Source organism: Pipistrellus hanaki (assembly GCF_964339955.1).
Source record: "Pipistrellus hanaki genome assembly, chromosome: 8".
Classification (NCBI taxonomy): domain Eukaryota; kingdom Metazoa; phylum Chordata; class Mammalia; order Chiroptera; family Vespertilionidae; genus Pipistrellus; species Pipistrellus hanaki.
In genome coordinates, this window is record NC_140510.1 from 68784882 (window position 1) to 68811973 (window position 27092).

General features: G+C 42.4%; 1 protein-coding gene across 1 annotated transcript in view; it reads right to left on the reverse strand.

Moving 5' to 3' along the window:
- The window catches only part of TMEFF2 (transmembrane protein with EGF like and two follistatin like domains 2), a 225978-nt gene extending 199385 nt beyond the window's left edge, over nucleotides 1–26593 (reverse strand). The window contains exons 1-4 of the mRNA XM_084892130.1: nucleotides 26028–26593; nucleotides 23263–23372; nucleotides 13416–13545; nucleotides 7969–7995 (exon numbers count right to left, since the gene is read on the reverse strand). Of these exons, the coding sequence (XP_084748256.1) occupies nucleotides 7969–7995; nucleotides 13416–13545; nucleotides 23263–23372; nucleotides 26028–26196 (436 nt within the window). The 5' untranslated portion in view covers nucleotides 26197–26593. The remainder of the gene's footprint in view (nucleotides 1–7968; nucleotides 7996–13415; nucleotides 13546–23262; nucleotides 23373–26027) is intronic.
- Between the last annotated feature and the right edge of the window lie 499 nt (nucleotides 26594–27092).

A 27092-nucleotide genomic window follows, 5' to 3' on the forward strand; every position in this document is an offset into this window, starting at 1 on the left:
AGACTCCTCACAGCCCAGTCCCTGTCCAGGTCAAGTCTGCAGCTGCAGACAGCCCCCCCTTACCCAAAGGAACACCCCTCCTTGCGGTTGCCAACCTTAACGGTAGTGGTGGGTGCAAAGGCCCGGCTCCATCATCCCAAGTCAGCACAGCACATAGGGATCATCCCACCCGAAAGCTCTAGGGGACCCCCCTGGACCTCCCTTCCACCACACCGATTTCTCAGCCCAGTCCTGCTCCCTTCTCCTCCATAGGTGCTGCTTAGAACGCTTCCAAGGCCCAAACCTCAGCCTCAAGTCTGTACCCTGGGCAGCCCTGGCAGGGTGGCTGGTGAAGTCACTAAAAACCTGTCCAGGGCCACCCTGCTGGTAAGGGGTGGAGCCGGGGCCAAACCCGCCCAGGTCAGCTCCAGGCCCGTTTTTAGCCACTACTCCTTGCTGGGGAGCATATAACCATACTCCCCCAGCCCCAGAATCTAAAGTCTATTAAATACTTTAGAAAAAACATGTGTGAAAGCAAAGGAATGAGGTGAGGCCTGGGGATGAAGAGGACATGACAGAAGAGAATAGATGGCCATCCGCATGCGCTATGGACTGAGGAGTGTGATGAACTCAGATAACGGACAACAGGAACCCACAGGGGTTTGAGTTCTACTCTGAATAGAACAGATGATTTTGGAAACAAACATGAAGGCTGGAAGGGAGTCAGGAGATGGGGTAAGAAAATCTCATGTGATTGCTGATAGGGTCTCTCATTTATATAAACCACAGAACACAGGGGCCTAGCATAGTGACTGCAGAAAGCCACTGCAAGAGGTAGGTAACCCTGTGTAGACTATCGAGGTCTCCTACCTTCTTGAAGTTCCAGGACTGGCTTAGTTACCATATCCACTGTTGTTGGAACTGTGGGCAAGATGTTCTCTCTTTTTGATCATCATCCACACACCCAGAAGCCATTATTGTGATGAAATAAGGGGATACTACAATAGTGCTTTTTAGAAAACAGATTGTTTGAAAAATAATTATACATACGGGTAAGCATCCTTCCAGATTTGTCTAATTCTCATTCTATCAAGCAGAACTGTAATAAAATCTTCCCCTCTATTTTAAAAGAATCTCTCTCTGAAAAGCTCAAATCCCCTTAGAAAAACTTCACAACACTCAGAGCCCTAATGGAAATTCTTCCTTGTAAGTACACGGAGTCTCTCGTATTGTAAATCCTTCCTATTTCTTCTTTTTCCTCTTCCCACCCCCATTGAGGAAATATGTCTACCAAGTAATTATTTAAGAGTAATTATTTGTTGTTTTAACATTTCAACATCATTTCATATTCCTCACCTACTTATGCACACATAGTTCCTCTGATATTAATATTGTGATTTTACTTCTTTTCAAGGTTCAGAGTGAGGTGCCTCCCCTAAATACTGAGAACTGAAATAGGGCTCATCAGTCCTTACTATCTCAGCATCAATACCATGCTTAGAAATCACTAATTAAAAGATTCAAACTTCTAATTAAACTCTTCCGAGAAATGATATTCTCAGAGTAACCGGGACCAAAGAGCAAAGGTAATATAAATTCTTTTAATTTCATTTTTAATCTTCTAGAGTTCAAAGTTCTTTACATTAGTTTATTATAATCGTCTTTCCTAGAAGTAAATATTATTCCCTTTTACTGATAAAATAAGTGAGTCTCCAAGGAGACTGAGAGAAAAAATCAGATAGGCAGCCTTTGAGCCAATAAAAATCTGAATTCAGATCTCCTGATTGGAAACCCAAAGTCATTTCTGTCACTGCTCAGGGTACCCTTCTTTTCCTAGACTTGGTTTGAAAAACCCAGATGGAGGGTCCAGACAAAAGTCTGTAGAATCCACTTCATATTCCCAAGCAATCTTCTCTGGAAACTCAGGTAATTATTACTCTTCCACTAGGAGAAAAAAATAGGTGATTTTCATTTTTCAGACAGTGGCCACATGTGAAAACCAAGTACAGCCATGTTGATAGCAAAGGTTCCTTTCTCCTCCCTTTTCATTTTCCATCATTCCCACTTTGTTTCCCTCTTTCTGTGTTCTTTTTCTATTTTCCAATTTCATTACCTATTACATGTTCTCCATTCATTCTACTTCTATTTCATTACTGTTGCAATATTGTTTTTCTTTGGGGTAAAGAGAAAGCAAAATGGCCTGGCTGGCATGGCTCAGTGGTTGGTTACAGTTGATTCCCAGTCAAGGCAGAGGCCCAGGTTGCAGGCTTGATTCCCCAGTCGGGGGTGGAGGGTGGGGTGGGAGGGAGAGCTTGCAGGAGGCAATCAATGATTCTTCCTCATCATCGATGTTTCTCTTTCTCTCCCTTCCTCTTTGAAATGCTTCATCATACACATATATATAAAGAGCCATGGTCCGTAACATGCAAAACGACCAAATGCTTAACCAAATGCCCCGGCTGCGCATGCAGAAGGCTCTGGTGGGTGGGGACTTGTGGCAGTGGGGATGAGGATGGGGATGGGGGCAGGGGAGGTGGAGCCCAGCCGAGGGCATTGTGTACTCCCCACATGGCCAGGGCAGCTGTGAGCGCTCCTCATGGCCCACAGGTGCTGCTTCAGCTCGGCCTGCAGGCTCTGCTTGGTCCCGTTCACAGAAACGCAGGCACCACCTCCATGCCACACACCCACTTCCATCAGTTCCACGGGCCCTGAAGCGCCCTCCCCGAGTTGTTTCCAGGAAGATCCCACCCAAGCTGCTACGGATGAACACCTATCAGACTTTGTTGTCATGTGAACTCAGTGGAGAAAATACTTGGTGAGGCATATTGTGTTTGCCAGAACTTGGCCATGACAGTTAAGGTGAAGAAGGTAAGAATGAGGTCAGGAAAGGAATACAGCAACATGGAAACAAATTATCTCGCCTTATGTAAGAATATATTATGAAATGAACATGTACAGTTCTCGGTTATTTACAGTATATTGAACGTCTTTCTTCTGCAGAGAATTGCTTTTCTTTTATAGTTAGAATAATAATTTTTCCTTTGTGTGCTAAGAAGAGAGTTTACATGTAATCTCTTTTAGTGTAAAGAACTGTGTCATATTCATTTTTACAGCTCCAAAAATCTTGCCACAACACCCTGGATATATTATGCTTGTTAAATTTGATAGGATTTCTGAATAGCATCAAATTTACATTAGAAATAACAAGATGATTTTCAAGTTCTCAAACTTCTTAAAATACTGTTTTTAGCAATCCTCATAATCAACAATGGCAACCTAAGGTCTACAATTTGTTGTAAACATTTCATGTTCTCTCCAAAATGCATGTGAAGTGAATGTCTTAATTATGGACATCTGAGTAATACATCTAAAGAAAAATTGTATAGGACACTTTTGTATTAAATAAAAGCATATTGTAACTGGTTTTCTACACCAAAATTATCATAACAACTACCTGAATGATTAAAATAAAAATCAGGCTTTCTTTTTACAAGTAATGGACACAAATTTAATTTGATCTATTGCTGTACATATCTGGCATTTTTCTATTAAAGAATTGTCTTAAAATTATGTACTTTTATAAGTTGCACAATAAAGCACAATGCTTCATTTTTCCTTATGAAATAAAAATATACTCTTTTATCTATGCCATGTATCTTGGATACATTTTATTTCTATAGACATTATCATAGAACTTTCCATGTGATATTAAAATTTGATTGTGAATTCCTCCACTTCTATAGCAGGATAATAGACTTATATTGTTTTTATTTTTTTTTTTACTTTAATGTATCTTTGTAGTTGGAAGTATTATAGATGTCCCCTTTGGGTTTTTTTTGTGTTTTTGTTTTTTCCCCATTGGCCCTCTCCAACCTGCACCCTCCCCTCCCTGGCCTTTACCACTCTATTGTCTGTATCCATGCACTTATATTATTTTAATAGTTAAAATATAGTTTTCATTTTACTGGACTTATATTTTGTTTTTACGAATCTAATCTATCAAAAGTCAAATCCATCCAGAAATAGCTTTAAAAAAAGAGTAATGAAAGATATTCATAGATTTGTCTTTATGACTGGAAGACTTAGAGAAAAGCAGGGGTTAAAAATTATCTTGTTACCTCCCACACATGCATAGATTTTGAGAGGAGGCTTCTTTAATACTTCTTACTGCAGTATTTGTTACTTAAGGAAGTCTGTGGGTGGGTAAGATGTTATTATCCCTCCCACACACACCCTTTTTCGTATTTACAACATTCAATCTCCATAGATATAAGTAGACTAGAAGCCCAATGCATGAAGATTCATGCCAGAACGGGCCTTCCTTTCCCTGGCTGCTGGCAACGCCTTTGCTCTGGCCAGAGCCCCCTTCCACCTTCCTACGATGTTCAGAGGCCCAGAGCACCCAGGGGTGGTGCAGAACGTTTGGTGCCCATGTATGCAAATTAATCCATCATCTTTGTTGGGTTGATTTGAATACTCACTCATGATTGGCTGGTAGGTGTCACGAAGGTACGGTCAATTAGCATGTTACTCTTTTATTAGGTAGGTGAAGCACCAATCCCTTTCTTTCAACTACTTTCTGAAGTTTTTGAAATGTGGTCCATATATTGCCACACATTACCTTTCTACAGAATGCACATATATAGTCAGTCATAGTTTACCCTGAATTTTTCCAACTGAACACTTTTGTTTGCAAAGAGAATTCCATAAACAACAGATCTTAGGTTCAAAACTAATAATATAGAAATATTCTTTTATTGGAGAGTTTTCTGAAACACTTAGAGAAGATGGGACCACAGGAGTGGGAAAGGCCAAGATCTGTATGCAGCATTAGTTTCTTACTGCACTACAGTGACCATTAGGAATGAGTGCACGTTTGCAGATCATGTTGGAGACAGTGAACCATTTCCCTAAATAAAGTTAGCCCTTCAAATAGTTTCATCTGAATACTAGATCAACAGTTAAAGATTTTACAGGTTCCTATAAAATGTATACTAACAAGTTAAGATACATTTTATGAACCCTTTATATCCCTTTTATATTGTAATAAAAAGGTTTCCTCAAATGCAGTCAATAACAGGTGCGCTATAGAGCAGGTAAGTTCAACTTAAATCATTATTAACTAATCAGATCTTATCTTCATTGCTAATGCAATATTCATTCATTTAAAAAAAAGTAGAACGATCTAAAAAAGTAAAAACTGATACATTTTAAAGTGATTTTGGATTTGGAGGTTTAATGATGTCATTTATGATAATCACAAATATAAGTGTTTTGTAAATAAATCTGTTCACTTAAGTATTCAGATCAATGCACTCCATTGAGAATTATATGAAACTTGGTTAAAAATAAATTAAAAATCTAACCATTAACCATTGGAAGTGCTTGCAAAATGCCCCCATTAGTAATTAAATACACATTATTGAGAATACATCCTATAACGATCAGTTAGAACAATCACAAGCGAGGATTGTGGGATTAACCAAACCCAATGATTAAATTAACCAATTCAATAACTTCTGGTTAATTCAAAGGAAATGAATTATGGCTCCTCTAACACCTTGCAAATAGGAACTGTCAGAACACAAAGGCAGATCCATCTCGTATAGCAGAGGTAGCGAGTCAAATATGCTTCATGTACCACCAATGTATATGTGAATTGGCATGGTGCAGGGTTACTCTAGCCTGCATTTCTAGATTCAAGTTACTGAATTTTTTTGGCATCTTGTAGTAAAAAAAAATTAAAGAAAACTAAATCCATTAGTATTTCAGAGCAAAGGGACACAAAGATTTTAAAAAATCAGTTAAAATAAACCTTCAGTCTCTTATTTAAAAATGAGTTCATGTGACCAGGAGTAAATATTCATTAACACAGTTATAGAACAACTATTTTAAAAGCATATAATTCAGAAGTAAATGGACTAGATGCTTTGTTCTAGTTATCTCTTTTCTTTTTTTTAGCAGTTATTGCTTAAGAAGTTGCTCCCCTCCTCCCAAGCTATGATAAAGCACCTATAATTGAAAGGAAGAGTAAAAAGAACAAAAACAGAAGAAAATAAGGAAAACAAAGTGATTCCAACTAGTGACTAAGTTTAAGTTATAAACATCATATTCACGAGATTAAGATTATTGTATAAACAAAATCACTTTACTCAGAATACAGGACAGCATAATGAGTCAAATATTTCCACAGAAAATGCAACATCAAAGAATGAGGTTGACTTCACTTTCACTGGAGTATACTAATGGGGATGAATGAACGCTGGGAACTAAACATAAGCCACGTCTTGTTATTAAAAGGTTAAATATTAAAAAATGATATATGATATGAGAGTCAAACAGAAAAAAAGTATAGCGTGCTGTTTTAACAGAAAGAGCAATGAAGGTATTCTGTGTTCTGTAATCTGTTTTGTTTTCAAAGATGCTAAAAAAATTACCAAGACTTGTTTTGTGAATAGCGGAACAGCTGAAGCTCAACACAATATTTGTAAAATTAGGTAGTTCACACATAAGCCTAAATAGCTGGGAACTAAACAGCATTTTTCACAGAAACCATTTCCTTAAAAAAGCAGTATTTTAAAAACTGATTCATTTCATAACATTCTAATAGTGAAATACCTAATCAAGAAACTATCTTCTTTCTTTTTCTATTTCTTTGAAATATAATTTGTTCTTCTACTAAGCTCTTCTTTTCAAACTGCTAGGGAAACTTTCTTAGAGATACTATATTCTTCAGCCAGAGCAGGAAATAAAAAGACAAAACATTTCTTAGAAGTAGTGAAAGCCTTATCCGTACATCAAATGATTGTCCAATGCCACGTAATATTAAATATATCTTATGTTGTCACTGTATTAAATCTTAAATCCTGTTTCGTTTTCGTCTTCCTGGAAAAAAACCTGTGCTCTAATCGGCTGCTCTAATTGTGTTCTCTGGGCAGTGCTTATTTGAACTATTTAAGCCTTTCATTACATAAGGCTACTTGATAATTTGTAATGTGCTGACTGAACTAGATAAGGTATGCCATAGACAGCAGATTCTCCTGAACCCAACGCCCTCTTTTCTTTACATTATCAAACCCCACATTTAAGGACTAAAATTTATTGGGAATCATATATTTAAACATTTTATACTCCTTAAGCAAAGCCTTGAGAATATTTATGTTTTTATTCATTCTTTTCTTATTGTTCCTGTTGAAATTACATCTAGTTGTTATTTTTTTTTCTTCTTCTTGGCCATAAAGCTGGAATTTTTGCCTAATTTAATTTGAAAAGCATTTTGGGAAATGAAGGTTCAATCCATATATAAAATCTTGTCAGTAAATACTTGAGATCAAATTTTTGAAGTTTTTGGCTCTCTCTTATCCTACACACTTCCTTAAACATACAATTAAAGAGTGAAAACATATATGTATCTTATTTTAGTGAAAATAAATACAGATTTAATTGAAGTAAAGATACTATTCCTATGTTCATGGGTCTAAATTGTGTTTAAACATTCTTTTACTTTCCTCTTAGGAGCACAACTTCCTTCAGTTTCAAATTATTAATCTGATAATGTCAACCCTGTTTACAAGGTAGTTATGTATGTGCTAATATTAATACCTGGTAATTAGTAGCAATATTATAAAAAACAAATATTTAAATTATTTTTTCATGAGTTCTTTTTGCCTTGACAAGTATACTTATCTTCTTTCAGGAAGTTTTGACATGCATATGTATATCTCAAAGATAACTCAGACACAAACAAATAAGCAAACAATAAGGATTAGCTAGAGATAGCATTCTTAAGTATAATTCCTAAATATACTAAACAACTTACATAGTATATACACTTACTTATTAAGGATAATGATATATTTTTGTTTTCTCCTTTACTAAAATGCAACTTCTAAATTCCTTTCAAATATTTATAATAGCAAATATATAAGTAAACAAGCACAAATAATATTCACATGAAAGTCTTCAAATATGTAAACAGGCAACTCCTACCTCCATCTCCAGATCCGGATCCTGCATCTGGGAGGAAGAAAGAAATATTTTATTTTTGCTTGAAAAACATATTTAAAACTATTTACGACATTTTTTCTTTTAGTTCATGTTTCCTTTCTTCACTAAAACAGTAATATAATTGAGAAAATTACTATTATTTAATCTGAAAACGTGTATTCACATTGATTAAATTTCTATAGCACAACTTATAAAATAAATTCTCTATTACTTTCATACTTAAATTTTATTTAAAAAGGATTATCTAGTTTTAAAATAATTCCTAAACTTGACTATGTAAGACTCTCTCATTTTAATTTTAATCAGGATAAATCTGGTGGCATTAACAAAAACAAAAAGTTTGAAAATGAGATGCTTATGACAATCACTGAGATTTAGCATTTACATAGTCTAAGACATGTAGCAAGTAAAATCATAATTAAGCTTTATATTCTTGTAAATTGCATATGCACAAAGAGAAAAAACAGTTTAAACATAAATCTCTTTTTATATAAATGTTAATATGTATTCCAAATGCCACAATTGTGAATGAATCTATCAGCCACCAACAGCATTCTTGTTTTTGAAATCAGTGGAAGAGTGACATTAACTTTGTGTTTGTGCTTAAAACTCAATATACCCTAGGTGGTGCTCGCAGTAAGAAATAATCTCTCTTCTGCATTTTCCTTTCTCCATTCCTTCTCTTCCCTCCTTCCTACATAATTACAGCTGGTCAGAGCTGTCTATTTCTGACAGTTCCCAGAAGCACGCGATTCTTTAGTTGGAGTCAACAGCACTGAGATTCCATCTGCTCCCACCTGTTAAGTATATAGACATTGTCTTCCTTCTACCTCCATACTTCTTTCCCATCTAAATGCACTGGGTTATGTACCTTTAATATTAATACTGGGAATAAGACTAGTACTGGTATTCTCTGCCTGATACGCCCTCATCTCACATGGAAATCTTCATCAGAGTTTAAGACCTATATCAAATGCCACTTCTATAAATTTGTGGTTGATGTTTTGTTCTAATGAAAATAAAACTTGCCACCGTGACACCTTATGGAGAGGCACTGCACAGAAATAAGCAGAGTGGATGAAAATCCACAGAAGGCTGACACATATGGAAAATGGATGCCTCCTCAACAGCCTTCCTTGGCGTGTTACGCATTAGTCAGCCATGAAGAAGCTGTAGTTGGAATTGCCAGCCTTGGTGGGAACTCGTATTAACGAAATTCACAGGATCTAACTGTATAAAATGTCATCTTTAATTAACTGCTAATGTGACTAAGGCTCATGTTTCTGGGCCATCATATCCTTTCTTGAAAGATAAGCTAGGTGGTAAAACAATCTATAATAATAAAAGTGTAATGTGCTAATTAGACCAGACAGCACAATGACCTTCCGGATGACCTTCCGGATGAAGCCGCAGCAGCAGGGGCTGAGGCAGAGGCAGTTAGGGGCAATCAGGCAGGCAGGCAGAGTGGTTAGGAGCTATCAGGCAGGCAGGCAGAGGGATTAGGGGCAATCAGGCAGGCAGGCAGAGTGGTTAAGGGCCATGAGGCAGTCATGGAATTGGGCCTAAAACGGCAGTCAGACATCCCCCAAGAGATCCTCGATTGCTAGAGGGTTCAGACCGGGCTGAGGGATGTCCCCCAAACCCCGATCATGAATTTCGTGCACTGGGCCTCTACTTTAGAATAAAAACCCTTTGTATTAAGTATAGAAAATAAGGATTTTTAAAAATTTCATCTTTATTGATGAAAGTATTACAGATTTCCCCTTTTTTTCTCCCATTGGCCCTCTCCACCACATCCCCCCACCTTCAGGCCTTGCAGGGACATGTGTTATGCATACCAGTTCTTTGGGTAATCATATAATCTGACTGTTTAATGGCAACAGATCAAAAAAGGCTGAAGCATTCATCTCCAGAGTAGAACAGTCCTGTCCACTTAACTGATAGCCATAAGCCATGGCACCATCACTTTTGGACGGGACAGCGCTTAGCAAATCTCCTCTTTGTATACCTTCCCAAGTACAATTTTAACCAATTTTATTTGAATGAATTTGAAAGCTTAGTTCAGTATTACTACTTACAATCATCAGGGGCTAACAACAGGTTATATGATTACAGCACTAATACATTTTACCTGTGCTTTAATTGAATGTGTACAGTTCCTTATTCTTTTCCCACTAGACCATAAGCTTCTTTAATTCAAGGCCCATATATTGTTTAGCTTTCCATCCTTACATGGATATACGAGGAAATGTGTGAAAGCTTAAGGATTTCAAGCTCCAAACATCAGAATGTTACTCATTAGATGACATAAGGAATGTTATTCAACCTTCCTAAGCTTATTCATCCTCTAATCAATGGCTATAGTAAAAGTGCATCCCATTGGGCTATTCTGAGACTTACTACACAATATCATATTGTAAATGCTTACCCTGCATCTGAAACACAATAATTAAAATTTTGAATAAACATATTGCCTATTCATCTATAGGTTTCCTTATAAATATACATTGCTGGGGGGAAATCAAGAAAATGGCAGTAGAATTTCGGCTTGTATTTCCCGTGTATGTTTCAAAAAAAAATTCATGCAGTTTGGTTCATAAGCTAATTTGCATTTGATTTGACCCATAATGAGTATGTAGGAAAGAAAGAAACAACAGATTTTAAAAACAGTCACTGAAGTTCATGGCATCATTATGAACTAGTGATGGAAAGCTTTAATGATTACTGTAAGATGAGTCATTTTGGCAAACAAGAGGTAAGTTAGCCACTAAAACGTTATTAGTGAGACAGAAACACCTAAGAAAAAAGGCATGTGGTTGGACTTGAATTTGGGCTCCTAGTCAATGCATTTCTTTTAAGGCAAAAAAAAAGTGAAATAGACAGGGAGGCTGTGGACCAGACTGCCCGATAGAAAACCATTTTCTGGACCAAAAATTATGTTTACGTTCAATGAAATAAGAGATGGGCAGAAGTAGATTTACAGTTGCTCCTATGGAAAAAGACATGAAGGTTAGGCTTATTAATTAGCTTTCTTACTGGTGTTTCTGCATGCGCATGACTGTAAACCTATTTCTGCCCACCACCCCGGTGTGATGAAGATGCAGCTACATCTCTTACTGCCTTTTATTCCTGGAGACCACACCTGGCCCCCTCCACTCAGTGTCAAACAGCATTAGGAAATAAATGGAAAATCCACCAAGAAGAGAATGCGGATCTCCTTTAGACTGAAAGTCAGAATTCCAATTTATTTAGAGTCAGATCTGGTTAATCAAAGCTACTTTGGCCCCTCCATCACTATCCAGATCAAAGCCCTTTCAGATTTACAAGTCCATGGAAGAGGCGCTCAGCAGTCCTGGCTTGCTAATTAAATCCTGGAGAAATCTAAGGCTATGAATGGGCTAGGGATGGAGTATCCACTGTGAGTAAGTTTTCTGCATGGTTAGGTGTTTATTTTCATAGTATGAACCAACACAGAAGGGACCAGATTGGGGAGATCTGAATGAATCAGAAGAATGCAACTGCACATGCCACCAACAAGAACTCCGAGGCTGGCAGGTGAGAGATTTTGCTATGTTGTTAGCCATGCTCATAGCTTCATGAGTGCTCCTTAGGAGGACTGTCCCCTGGTTCTCACGTGGCTGCCGTCAGGACAGCCGTCCTATATGGTCCTGAATAAGCAGACATCTCCCTTAGTCCTTGCTGGTATTGGACTACATGGGACTTGGCTTCCAGGAGTCAGCTGTTACTTCCTCTTCTCTTTGTCTATTCCATTTGCCCTGTGTCTTATTTTTCACTTTTTCTTCATCAGACATGGGAGATGGGTTGATTTTTCATAGTTTGTTTGCTCTGTGCCTTCCTGTCTAGCTCCCCCAGCCCTGCTCTGAGAGCAGCATATTGATCCTCCTCCTCTCCTCCTGGGGAAGGTGGTCCAATAACTCTCACTTTTTGCTGTCACTTCCACTCACAGGTGGATGGCAACGATCGGTTTGCTTTGGCGAAGAAGAAGTGAGTGCAGCACCGATTAGTCCAGTCCCCGCCCCCCACAGCCCAGTCACCCTTCCAAAAGGACATTCACATCGTGAGGCACAGAATCCCAGAGGAGAAAAAAACCACTTAGAAACTAAAACCCCAAAACAGAAAACCTACATTCCTCTCCCTGAGGACGGATGCTTCTCTCTCCTGCTAATTCTCAGAAACTTTGGGAGTCACCAGTGCAATATCAGAACATTATCAATTACTAACAATCGATCAACGATAGGCTTAAGAGAAGCTTTTAAAGAATGAGACCTTCTTTTTTCTCATTTGCCACCCTGCCCCAGCCAGCATGCACACAACTGTTAACAGTTCCCTAGAATGGAAATACCTGTTATCCAAGAGGTATTTTCAAGACACTAGACTTCTCCTGGCACTATTCCATGATTGCATCTTCAAAGGAAATTCATATTTTATAGCAATATTATTTTTCCCCTGGCCATGCCTCGATCATCCTCAGAAATGTTGACTTTCCAGAAAGATGCATATTTGCCATTAAGGACAACTACCACGAGACAACTACCACGCGTGTGATTTCAGTGTCTCACAGCTACTGTGCAAAAGTGGCTCCATTGTAGGCACTGCTTTAGGGAGTCAGCTCTGCTCAGTGGTGGGGTGTTTTCCCTGCCTGCAGTGCTGGTTAGCTCTGAGAGCTACCGCACACAAAAGGGAGACGTGACAAGCTAAAGAGCATCATCTGTGACTTTGTAAGTTATTCTTTCCCTCACTTTCTGTCCAGTGTTTTTCACACTGTAGCTCAGGGCGCTGTGGGGTCCCAGGCTGCCTGTGTCAGGGAAGACAGGGCCATCGGAAGGAATGTCCACCACCAATCCAGTCTCCAAAATAAGCTACTCAATGGCTTGAGGGCATTTGGCAGAGCTGCTAACATTAGCATCATCTTGCCTTCCAAACCCAAATCCAGCAGAAGATGCTATTGCCCAAAACATACAAATGTATCCGAATAGATAGGTGTCTGTATATTTGAACCGGGGTGCTCAATCTAGATTTTTAATTATATTAGTCAACTGTCTGCACTTCGTTGAATCACATATGTATTAAAATCTACCAGTATCACCGTGCTGAGGACGGTTGGGGAGGGGGTGGGTGTGGGGCGTAGGGGGTCAATGAGGGAGGCAAGGGGGACATCCATAATACCTTCAACAAAAAGGTCAATTAAAAACAATAAAATCCACCAACATCCTGATGGTAGATTTTCTCTTCCGGAAATGATTTGAAATGCAAAAAGGCTCAGACTGAGAATAATGTATCTTTGTGCAAAGAAATAGAGGCTTATCTAACCAATGTAGAGTCTGAAGATAACAACAGAAAGCAGGACATGGTTTGGGGATGGGGAACCCCCCAACAGGTGCGGGGAGCCGTCAGGGTCAAGGGCCTACCGGTGGCGCAGGAGCCTTCGGCCGCCACGAGGATCTCGCTCTGCTGCTTGCAGGCCGCCTGGCGCAGGAAGCACTCGTTCTGGAAGCTCTCCCCGTTGGAGCCACACACGGGCACATAGTCGTTGTTGCACTGGGGGGGACACACAGAGGGGCGCCTTGGTTAGTACCGGGTCAGACAGCTCCGACTTCGGGAACAGGAAAAAGCATTTACAGCAGAAAGCGCCTGTCTTCCTTCTCAGCGGTCTTCCCATCGTCTTTGACCTTGTGAGGGAATCATTCAAAAGGCACACAAAGCAATGCCACGTCAGCCAGCCCGTCCTTTGATTCAGATTGAAAAGGAGCCTTCTAAATTGATCGGGCAGTTCGAGCAAAGTGATCAGACCAAGCAATACTAAAAAGAGATAGCAACAGATATTACCAATACTGTAGAGTACTGTTTTTCTGATATATGGCCCATCTGGCTCGGTGGGGAAAATAAAACATGCTACAGTATTGAAAGCTGTTAGAAAACAGGTAATGTCTATATTTGGAGAGCAAATGTGTATAAGTGAAATGCCAGAGAATTCAGCCACTCTTTAGCATGATTTTCTGTTGATTTTAAATCTTTACAAATTTCTAAATATTTGATAAGACACTTGGATTACCACTTAATTTTTTATATCATTAGATAGGGGATGCTATGTAGATACAGTGTTGAGAGAAATGAAATACAGGGGAAAAAATTTAGCAACTATTGAAATACATGTAAACTTTATTGATTATTCAAAAATATGACTACTACATATTTCGTAAAGAGAAAAGTTCAGTTTAAAGGCAGTCTTATTATGAAGAAGTACACATTTGGCAACCTGCAGGGGACACTCAACATAATATAAACACAGCCTAAGGCCATGGAGGTACTTGGCCATCCCAGGCCTGCTAACCATGCCAGAGATGATTATCGCCTGATGATTGCTACAGATGTGCTTCATTGTTTAATCACAACAAATATAAGGATGAAGATGATTATTTACAAATACCCCGCCTATGCCAAAAACTGAGTAGAGCCAGTCAGGCATACACAGGTATGTGAAAACACTTTGTTGTCTTCTACTTCTTGTTAAAATCTTTGGATTTTTTTTTTTTTTTTTAAAGTTTGTCCCTTTTTTTTTTTTTTAAATATATTTTATTGATTTTACACAGAGAGGAATTGAAAGGGACAGAGAATTATAATAGAAACGTCGATGAGAGAGAAACATCGACCAGCCGCCTCTTGCACACCCCCCACAGGGGATGTGCCCGCAACCAAGGTACATGCCCTTGACCGGAATCGAACCCGGGACCTTTCAGTCTGCAGGCCGACGCTCTATCCACTGAGCCAAACCGGTCCCGGCTAAAATCTTTGGATTTTTAATGTGTCGTAAATGCATAACACTTTGCAACAAACCAATGATCTAGTGAGATGGCTAGGAAAGGTTTAATATATATGGTAATAAACCTAAAACCCTACCATAAGGTAAATTCAACTCAAGGATTTATGCAACAAAAGGGGAAATGCTCAATAAAGTTACAATCTGGTGATAAAAACCTGAGATTTACTTTTTTACTCTATTCCTTATGATATCTGTAATTTCTCCTTCCCAATCAACCAGTTAACTCTTGCTCTTTGCCTTTATGTAACACTAGAGGCCTGGTGCACAAATTCGCGCATGGGTGGGGCCCCTAGGCCTGGCCAGAGATTGAGCCTATCAGGGGCCAGTTGGCTGGGGGTGGGATCCTGGGAGGTTGGCTTTCTGGTTCCCAGATCAGGGCTTATTTGTGTAAGGTGACCAGACGTTCCACTTTTGGGGGGACAATCCCGATTTTTAACAATTTGTCCCGAGTCCCGCAGCATTTAAAAAAAGTCTGGTCATCTTATATTTGTGGGGATGGGGAGCACCGGAAGGAGGGAGGGACTGCGGGAGGTTGGCCAACCAGGGGGAGGGGCCTCAAGAGGATGGCTGTGGGAACACACTGACCACCAGGAGGCAGCTCCTGCATTGAGCATCTTCCCCCTGGTGGTCAGCGAGCATCATAGCAACTGGTTGACCAGTCATTCTGGCCATTCAGTCATACGGGTGGCTTAGGCTATTATATATATAGATTGGCTTAATCATCCTAACACTTCACAATGATATAAGTCAATGTTCTCTGAAAAGACAGTCATTTTATTAGCCGTATTTTGTACCAACTAATGAAAACTTAAATATAGTTTTTTACTAACAGTGATATACTTTTCTCCTAATAGTAAATCCAAATTCAATGACACTAATATTAGAATCACCGTAATTGCTAATATGGCGATTTAGACATTAAATCATATTCATTTAGCAAATGAATATTATTAAAGTGATTTAAATATTTAAAATATGGCATATTTTAGAAATCTTTATTTCAACAATTTCTAATCTAGTCATTCTGGATAACACTCTCTATAATAATTCCTTCCCATGTTACACTATTGGCTCAGTCTGTCTACGTGATTATATTTTACAAACTGTTTTGATTGAAAATTCTGCTAATGAGAATCTTTAACTCAATAAGTAATTCTGGTCAGGTGATACATATGTAAGGCAGCCTTCCACATGTTTTCCAAATACATACATATAAACATGTATATTAGCCTACATCTGAAAATCGACCAACCACAGCACTGAACGTCTTCATCCTTACTGAAGAAATAAGGCTACAGCACAATGTCAGTGAAAGCTGAATCGTCCAGTGAGCGGTGCTGAGGAGACATGCAATGAGTGGGGCTGGAGCGCATGTCATTGGCATGGCCAGGTGAATGATGGGAGCTTGACAAAGTGGTGTGTTCAGAACCAGGGGCAGGAGAACCTGAAGGAGATTGATGAGGACGCACCAACACTGCAATGGCACCTGAACAAGTGCAGGAGACACTGTGAAGAAGTAAACAGCTGGTATCATAGTCAGTAGACCTACCCAGGCAGATGACTGGACTAGTTAGTCTCTTGCTGGGGTCCTAGTATTCTTGTCACTGGTTACCTTGCCATCTCTACCTCCAGCCCTGGTTACAATCCTTTAGGCGTTGATTATTGGGGTCCAGGTTTCCTCTCTCTGATTCCTTGTTTCCCTATTTATCCTTCTTCTCTACCTCCGCAGATTACTCAGATGTAGGAATGGACTGGGTGTGAGCTGTGGGAGGTGTTTATTTTCTCTGGCAAGTGCTAGTCCACAAGGCTGGCATGCATCTTAAAATATCCGATAAACCGATAACGCGCTCATATGCCACGGCTGAGGGGAGTGGCATGCCAAATGCGAGCAATGCTAAAAACTGAGCTCGAGCTCCCTGCAGACACATGCCAGAAGGCAGAGGAGTCCGGAGCGGGAGAGAGCTTAGCTGAAGATTACCACAAGATGCTGTGGGCCCTTTAGAGCCAGACCTTGCACTCATTGATTAGAATCACACATGGAGGGAGCACACTCTAATCACTAAGGCGCAGGAGTGATGTCCAGTCCCAGGTGCTCCCATTTCTCTCACTGCCTTGGTATAGGTTAGTGGTTAGCAAACTGCTGCTCGCGAGCCACATGCGGCTCTTTGGCCCCTTGAGTTTTTAGCAAAGGCCCGCTTAGGATTACCCTAATTAAGTTAATGACAATGTACCATATAGTTTAAGTGAAAAAAATCTGGGCTCTCAAAAGAAATTTCAATCGTTGTCCTGTTGATATTTGGCTCTGTTGACTAATGAGTTTGCCAACCACTGGTGTAGGACTTTGTGTAGAGCACTCAAGGATGACATATTTAACAAGTTCATACCTCAGTTTCCCCATCTGAAATGGTTCATTGGGGCATTCAGGAGGGTTAACAAAGTCATGTTTTAAAAACACTTTGCACTGTTTACTTATGAAAAGAAATAGAAACAATTTGTGTTTTCACTGGCAGAGTCATCACCATCCCACATCGACTCTTAAACATGCATGTCTAAAATTAGAAAAATAAATTACAACAGGAGAAGCCTAGCATAGAAATAAGCTAACTGCTACATTAAAATATGCCAAGTTGTTTGGAATAGTTTTTTCCGGGGTAATCATAATACTGCTCAGTTGAAAAGGAAGGGCCATATTCAGATGGTGAGTGACTTGCTGAAGGCTACAGAGTTGGCTGGTAAGAGAAGAAATAAGACTCAGGCCCAGATGGTTAGGCCCATAAATGTATGTGTTGTACCAACTTCCTCTCAGGGAAACAGTGATTCTATTTCTTGTAAGATGTTTTAGACTCTTAAGTTTATTTTCCAAATATGTGTTTTTCAGTAGAATGGTCTTGTTCCAAAATGCCCACATTGCTGGAGAAAGCAGCTACGCGCCACACTGGCAGATTCATGAGTTGACACTAGAATATATGGAACTCATTGCGCTATAAATGGACAAAAAGTGTATGTGAGACGCTTCTATGTGAGTGATCGCTTGTTTGGTTAGTAAGGATTTCATGGAGCGGAGATTTCAGCATCTAGGAACGATGCGCAACTTCTATTTTACATACTGTCTGCACCTCCCCTAGAATCTGGCTGTAGAAGGCTCTCCACAGATGTTAGTGAATTCTGCTACATGCCCAGTTGTTACAGGCTTGGGAATGATTTCTTAGACATGGTGTGCTTCTCTTACAAAAGAGAAAAAGCCTGCCTTATGGCCCAACCCTTTGATCATTTCATAGTTATCTCTTACTTCTCTGTGAGTGATTTTTATTTTTTTTAATTATTTTATTTTTTAAATTAAAAAAAATTATTGTTGAAAATATTATGTATACCTCCTTTTCCCACCCCTGCCTTCCCTCTGAGATTCCACAGTCTGTTCCATGCTTCTATGTCTCTGGATCTGTGTATGTTTCTGTATATAGAAACATTTTTATGATTTTAAGAGTGGGCAGGCCTGTGACCATGGTGATAGTGACTCTGTGACTTCTGAGACTCAGTCATTAAAGGATCCAGCTTCTATCTGGTTCTTTCTCTCTCTCTGGATGCTTGCCCTTGAAATCCCGCCCTGAGGAAAACCAAACTAGTCCACACAGAGAGATTCACAGAAAAGGACCAAGGCTCCCAGCTGCCAGTCAGACATGAGTGCATAACCAAACCTTTCCGTCCCCTCCCTCCCTCAGCCAGCGCCAGCGGAGAAGAGATGAGCTGTCTGCATTAAGCCATGTCCAATTACAGGTTCATAAGCAAAATACTGTTCATTGTTTTGTGCCACTAAGTTCTGGAAAACTTGTTATGCAGTCCTAGTAAGTGGAATAATTGCAGATCTAAAGCATGGCTTATTAGGTTAAAAAAAGTTTAATGTTTGGGTGAGTAATATCCAAAACACATTAAGGCATCATCATATTTTTAAATTATAAAGTGATAATTAATCATTATTTGTCCAGCATTATTCTTTCCTTCCTTCCTTCCTTCCTTCCTTCCTTCCTTCCTTCCTTCCTTCCTTCCTTCCTTCCTTCCTTCTTTTTCTCCTTTAATCCATCCATCTATCCATCTGTTCACTCATCTATCCATTCCTCCATTGTCTCTAAATTTTCCTCCCCACAAATGATTTACCAGATGAACCAGCACACCACTTGGTATATGGATAGGAATGTAGGATACAGGAAACTGAAACTCATTTCTGGAACTCATATCATCACCTAATAATTAGTTGTACTACTTTTTAAGAAATACGTTTTCACTGATTTTAAAGAGAGAGAAACATCAATGAGAGAGAAACACCAATTGGCTGCCTCCTGAATGCCCCCTGCTGAGGATCGAGTACAAAACTGAGACATGTGCCTTGAAGGGGAATCGAATCAGAGACCCCTTGGTGCATGGGGCAATGCTCAACTAACTGAGCCACACTGGCCAGGGTGGTTGCACTACTTTTGACATTAAGAGTCCTCCACAATAAATGTGTACTTTTGTAGTTATCACTACTATTTTTATTTGCATGTATAATATTCTAGGAAAATATTTGGTTTGGTGTCAAAAGACTCCATTCTTGCTTTAGGATCACCACTCAGTGGTAAGTTATTATAATATATATTTATGGGCCTTAACTTCCTCATCTTTAAAGAGAGAAAATAATGATTTCACGCAGTTGTGAGAAATAAATGAGATAGAGAAGTCCCTCCATGACTTCAGTTACCAGTAGTTAATATCAGTTAGAAAATATTAAATTGAAAATTCTTGAAATCCAAGTCATTGCTTTTAAAGGGGGTGCCTTTCTGCTTAGCGTGATAATAGCTCATACTCACCCATGCCATCCCACCGGGTATGAATCACCCCTTTGTCCTACCCATTAGTCACTTAGTAGCGATCTTGGCTATCAGCTCAACTGCCGGGGTACCCAGTACTTGTATCCAAATAACCCCTATTTTACTAAATGGCCTCAAGCACAAGAGGAGGGATGCTGGCAATTCGGATACAAGGTAAATACAGTCCAAGACATTGTGTGTGAGAGAGAACACACATGAACATAACTTCTACCACAGCCTAGGCTTTAACTTTTCTGTTTTATTCTAGTGACTGTTGTTCATCACTTGCTGTGCCTGCTTTATAAATTAAACTGCCAGAGGCGTGTATACATAGGAAAAGGCACAGTATGTAGGGTTCGGTGCTCTCCTCGGTTTCCTTCCCACCGGGATACAGGGGCTATTGGAATCTGTCTAAAGGGGAGAATGCACTGATTTCAAATCAGAAGAGAGATGAAGGCTCTCTGTCTGTGCGTCTGCCTCTATCTCGCTGGTTGGTTCGCTCGTTCATTAGATTCCTCATACGAGGGCAATGATGTGGCGCTTGTCTTTCCTCTGACTGGCTCCTTTCAGAGAGGAGGCTGACAGCTGGGGGAGGGAGGAGGGGGGGAGGCACTGAGCAAAAAGAAGGAATAAAAGAGAGAAAAAAAAACTCATGGACACGAACAACAGTGTGGTACTTGTAGGGGTTGGGGGGCAGAGGAGGGGGGTAGTGGAGGAGGGTGTAGGGGGATAAATGGGGATGGATGGAGACTTGATGTGCGTGAACACACCTTACAGTATACAGAGGATGTATTGTAGAATCATGCATCTGAAACCTATATAATTTTGTTAATCAGTGTCACCCCGATCAATTCGATAAAAAATATAAATATCACTAAATAAAATAAAAATTAAAGAAATAAAGGCTACTGTATGTTCACCTTAGTGCTCCAATAAAAATCTAAATTGGAAAACATTATAGATTATATACACATACACCCCTTCCTCTTTGAAATTTATCTCTCAGCCAAAAAGGTGTCAGTGTATATGAATGAAAGAATTATGACCTTCTATTGTTCAGAATAGTACACGGGACAATAGATTTTCAGGAAGTGTCTCTATCAGATACCAGGGAATTAAATAAAAACATTCAAATCCATTGAAAAGTATTGGAAAAGCCTGACTCAAGATTCTTGGCCTAAAATAGCCTTCCTATCATACTTTGTACAACTTGTTCATTTTCTTTGATCTACAATTCAGCCATTGTAGGGTCTTGGTAGGCACAGAGTCTATTCCACCAGGAAAATGTCTCTTTTCTCCCGACACACAGACAACTACTGTAAAGCATAACCTAACGGCAGTAGTGATGTAACAATAAACTTAAAATGCTACAGACAGTAGGAAAGGAACATTTACATTTCCTGTTTCCTATTCAAAGTTGCCGTCATCCCTCCCTCCATCTATTCCACTCCAGGACTGTTTAAGTTAATGACACGTTTAGCTGGCTGACAACGCAGGAAAAACACAAATCTCTTTGTTATTAGAGGTTTTACCAAAACCCTCGGTGGAACCTGAAAACTGAGCACCATTCCTTTCATAAGAAAGTTGCATGTTTCCCTTTAGTAGTGTGCGTCCTTCAGAATTTTGAGGACTCCTCGCCATGTCCCCTACTCCCCCCACCTCTTTTCAGAATGTGCAGAATTATCACTCTCCATTTGAGGAGCATTCCTTTTGATTCATTATACACTGTTTATGATCTCCCTTCTAGGGCTACCCTTGGTTATGAAAATAAGACACATTTATAGAAATCACACACTGAAAGTGGAAGAAATCCACCAAATTCTGTGGGTCTTTAATGACTTCTCCAATTTTATTTTCCCTTCAGTTAACATTTGGGGAAAGTCTGAATTGAGAATTCTCATGTTCTATCTCTCTTAAGAGAGTATGTAGTTCATTGAAAGAACGCCATTACATTGTTCAATGGGCTTGGAGACCAGCAGGGTGGTGTCACATGCATACTAAATATGCACAGATATGTTTCTAAGACTATAGAATGGTCTAAACTTAAAGATTAGGGAATGGTCATAGCAATGCTCACCCACCAGGAGGTAGTGTGCTTTAACAAGTATCAGTTTTATTGTGGGTTTTTTTTTTTTTTAGAAAGAAGAAAATAATATCCAAGAAGCTTTTAGTTTATCTATAAACCAAAGTATAGTTAATTGTGAATTCTCTTATCTCTCTCACAGATACATCAATAATCTAAATATTACCCAACTATCACAAACATTTAGACCTGAGCTTGATGTTTAATGTCCTTATTTGTTCTATATCCTTTTTAATTGCTCTTACAATCTGAAAAAATTTTCCCCCAATCCTACCGATATAGTTTTATTAATGCAAATATTTCCTGGTTGAACTTTATGTGAGAATTCATGTGTATTTACAATAATTCAGTAACACTCAAAAGATGAATATAAGACATTAGCATGATATTTGAAAGTCTGTATGATTATGTAAACATTTTGAGAGAAATAAAGGTTTATAATTTACATGGTAGGAAGCCTTGTTAAATGATGACTATACTAATGACACTAATAGCTCTATCATTAATAATTACTGATAATTTAGTTTTGATGACAACAGTGCTGCAATATCTCTTTGTAGTTGCATTTATTTATTTATTTATTTTAACATGCTGCAAAGGACATCTTCCTACAGCTTATGAAATCACCTGTGGCTATCTGTGCTCTTTTGGATTTCTGGGAGATTCATTTATAATTGCATATGGCACACATGATCCATTGACATATATTAGCAAGTTCCATGATTTCCCAAACTAATACAATACAATAGTTTTAAAGTCACATTATCAGGGAGTTCATTTAAACACTTAGCCAGATTGCCAGGACAATAAAACCCAAGACCATTCAAAGAGCGTGCAATATGATCAAAGATGATAGCCCCAATCAAACGGGAATGTACATGACATTAAGCCAGTCAGAGACAGACAGATACCATATGATTTCACTCCTATGTGGCATGTAACAAACAACTGAACTACCAAGCAAAATAGAGACAAACTCACAGAGAGGAGGTAGCTAGCTCCTGGGGCAAGGGGTGAGGGTGAGGGATTGAGCAAAAAAAGAAAAGAGAGAGAGAGAGAGAAAGAGAACTCATGGACATGGACAGCGGTATGGTAACTGCATGGGTTGGGGTGGAACAGGGCATAGAGGGGACCAGTGGTGATGGAAAAAATAAAACATTCTAAAAAAGGAAAAGAAGTACAAGCCCACACTTCCACTGGCTGTTGACTAATATCCTAGTAGCTGACTTATAAAATGCATGCCGGAAGAGACAGACACAGATTTTCCTTTGGCTCAGCAGAGAAACAACCTGAGCCTTCCACCTCCATGGCATGTCTAACTGTGGCATATGCATGTCTCAAAGACAGATAACTAACTGAATACAGGGTGCCTTCCTGACATCACTGCCTGTGTCGGTGCCAGTTTGCCTTTAAGCTGGCACAGCTATAAATCGCCCGGAGATGAGTTGTAAAGGGAGATCCTGGCTTGGCAGTCCCATCAATGAATGAGAAGATGCAAATATCAGGCTTACCTTGAACTGACAGACGCAAGTCACAGTGTCTCCAATCCTTAAGCACTCCCCATCGAATTTACAGGTGTTGGTGTCACAGAGGAAGAGATCATTTTCTCTGTCGTCATAGCCTCCGATGTAAAGAGAACACCCCAGTCATTACAAAATGTCATAGACTTTGACAAACATCGTAGTATCTTGAGGCTTTAAAAGAACTACCCTAAATTTTAATTTGGACAACCACAGCTGTATTGCAAGGTCATTCTACTGATAACCTAAAAAAAAAAAAAAAAAAAAAAAAAGAAAGAAAGAAAGAAAAGAAAATCTAATTAAGGAATCAATATTTGTTTCTTTTTTTTCATATTGCCTTTCTCTTTAATATCCTTTCTTTTCTTTCTTTCTTTTTTTTTTTTTTTTTGTGGTGTTCTTTTATTTTAGCGAGGTTTGACATTAACAATGCAGAATGGATATTTAACACTGGCTTCCCAGCTTCCTTACTGTTTTCTCATTAAGTGAACTATAGTTGATGACCCCCACAGGCCACATTTTTAAAGAGAACTGTGATGGTCTCCGAATGGCATGTCACCAGTGCTCCATCTTCAATCATCCTTTTGCTTTACGGTCTGAAACAACCCCTTATTTGGAGTTTCTCCAGACAAAGAGGAAACAAAGCCCCAATAATAAAGATAAACAGGCACAGTGTTTGCTGTGATGGTCTGTCTGGCCCAGAGGAAGATTGATCGTCTATAAGTTAACAGGGATAGAGGCGGGGGGGGGGGGGGGGGGGGGTGTGCCCTGGTCTTGACAACCTGCCTGGAAAGCCAGTCTGTTCTCTTTAGCTTCTGCAGATCCCTTTAAGATATCCGGCTGATAATGAATTTCTTCCCTGCCAACCTCCATCTCTGAAACAATACTCTAGTTAGGGACGAAGCAAACCGGTCGTGTTGGACTACAAAGCTATCAACACCTCAAACAATTGATCTTGCAGCTGGTTTGATATTCCTATGATCAAGTGCCTGGCAAGTGCCCGGGCACCTGCTAAGAGGAAATCCGTCTTTCAGACATGGCATGCATGCACACGTGAACCAGGCACAAGTAAGTTACAGAAAACATGATGAGTTTTAGAAAAATGCCACATTTAGGAACTGTTCACAGAACAAAAGCAGTCTGTTGACCCACACCTAGCAGGGTTGCAGATCTCAACCGGTATCTGCAAAGCCCAAACTACAGTGAGGCACAGGGACTTTCCTCGGGTAATTTAGATCCCCAAGAGCCCAGGACTCTGTATGCTTTCGCCCTGGAAGTTACAGCTGGTCATTCCATCCTTCTCCAAGTTCCAGCGCTTCAGCTCCCATACATCCTTCAGACGCAGCTTCATTCAAGGCCAGAGAGAACCACAGAGGGTCACATCCACGGAGGATGGAAAAGACATACCCACTGGCTAAAGCCAGAACAGCCCATACCAAGGGGACAATACCCTGCGCCTTAATGGAGCTGACAATGCCAAAGGAATCGCACCGCCATCCCGTGGTGCGCTAAGGGCTGTCACCCCAAAGGCTAAGCGGGCTCTGGGAGCCGCAACTTCCACCCCAGCGAGCTGGCTGGCGGGCCGGTGTCATCGGGATGCTTCAGCTCCCACTTAGACTCCGAGGGCCCAGGGAGGCAGAGGCTGCCCCGCCCGGAGGTCCGCTCAGAAAGGGAGGCGGCGCCCAGCCCCGGTCCCCGGTCCCCGCTCTCCGCACGGTCGCGCGTGAGCCTGGCCGGCTCGGTGCTGCCCACGCCCGGCCTGGGAGCCCCTTGCACGAATGGTTCTTCCCTCAACTTCCCTGCACCACCAGGCGCTGTGGGGCAGAGAGCGGCTTTGCAGCCAAAGAGAGACAGGGGAGGAGAGAGAGAGAAGGAGAGATGGAGAGAGAGGGAGGGAGAGAGGGAGGAGAGAGAGGAGAGATGGAGAGAGAGGGAGGGAGAGAGGGATGGAAGGAGAGGGAGGAAAGAAAAGAGGGAGGGAGGGAAGGAGGAAGGGAAGGAAGGAGGGAAGGAGGGAGGAAGGGAAGAAATTGAAGGTTTGGAAACCAAGCTGCTTAGACTCTGCAGACCTGGCCTGGACCTGAGACCTGGCCCCTCACTGCACTTTCGCTAGGAACCAGCGCGTCCCCTGCGGTCACCATTTGATGGATTGCTCTCTTGCTGGTTCTCGCTCATAAAGTTATTTCTAGCTCATTCTAGCTGGACTTTTTTTCTCTGACGATATTAAAGGTTTGTTTAGCGTTTCCCCACGGACAGATGCTCTTTTCAGCGAGTCCACAAGACCAACATGCTTCATCTCCCTCCAAAGCTACGCAGTCCGCATCCAGGCGCAAGGATGCTCAGGGTCCTACACCTGAGCTCCCCTTCCCTTCCCCGGCACCCCTCCCCGCCCCCGCCCTCCCCGCGGCCGGGGACCGCTTCCCCAGCCCCTCCGGGTGGAGGGCGTCCCGGCGTCTCCGGGGTCCGGGGCCGGAGGAGTGGAGGGCTGGGCGCGCGCCAGGTGTGGCGGTTCTGGGCTGGGCAGGCGCGCTCTCTGCCCGGGGTGCGGGGTCCGAGGCCGGGGTGTGGGGTTTGGGGCCGTGGTGCAGGGTCCGGGGCGCCAGGGTGCAGCGTCCGGGGCCGGGGTGCAGGGTTCGGGCCCGGACCGGGGTGCGGGGACCGGGGTCCGAGGCCCGGACGCGGGGTCCAGGTCCGGGATGCAGGGGCCGGAGCCGGGGCGCGGGGTCCAGGGGCTCCGGGGCCGGGGCGCCGGGACTCACCGGAGCAGTTCCAGCCCGTGGGCGTTTGGCAGTCGCTCAGGGAGGTGGGGAACGCCGCGAGCCGGGCGGGGCGGGCGACCAGGAGCAGCAGCGCGGGCAGCAGCAGCAGCCAGCACCAGCCCTCGCCCGGCGTCCAGCCGCCCGGCCGCGGGGACTCCCAGGGCCCCATGGCTAGTCGGCGCGGCTCCGCAGCGGCTCCGGGCTCGTCGGGAACGGGCGGTCGCGGGGGCCGGGCAGCGGGCTACTGAGCATCCCGCGGGCGGCGGCCCGGGCGGCGGGGGCAGGCGGGGCGGGCGGCGAGGCGGCGGCCGGGGCGGCGCATGGTCCCCGGACTTTCAGCAACATCCAGCGGCCCGGCGCGGCGCGGGCGGCGTCCGCCGAGAAGCCCCTCCGGAGCCGCGGGGAGCTGCGGCCATGGGGCGGGGGGCTCAGGGGAGCCGGGGGGCCAGGGGCCTGGAGTCCAGGGCCGCGGAGGGCAGCCCGAGGCGGCGGCGGAGGGAAGTCAGGGCGCCCCGCAGCCACGCCGCCGCTCGCGCTCTGCCGCCCGCATCCCTCCGGCGCCGGGAAGCAGCAGGTCCTCTGCCGCCCGGGTCACGTGGGGAGAGGCAGGCGCGCCCTGATTGGCGGAGCGGGATGCAGGTCCCGGGAGGGCGGGGTCGGCGAGGAGGGGGGGGGGGGGTAGGGCCGCGGATGCCACAGATGGGCTCGCTCGCCAGGCGCTGGCCCGGATGGTACCGGGCAGGGAGGGCGCAAGTGGAAACCGCAGGCGTCTGGGGGTGCACCCCACACCTTACTAGTATGCACCCGTGCTTTCCGCTCTCTGCCCGCACCGAGCGCCCCACTTTGGTGCGTGACCGCCGGCGGGGCTGTGAGCGGCTGCGTGGCGGCCCCCGGAGCCGGAGCAGGGAGGGCGGAGGAGGCGGCTGAGCTGAGGGGGGACAGGGGCGCAGGGAAGAGGGCGCCCTGCAGGCGCCCCGCTCGCTCCGGGTGCGGGAGCGCGCCGCCTGCTTGCCACCGGATGCGGGCGGGATGCGGGCTGGGATGCGGGCGGGAATGCGGGCTGGG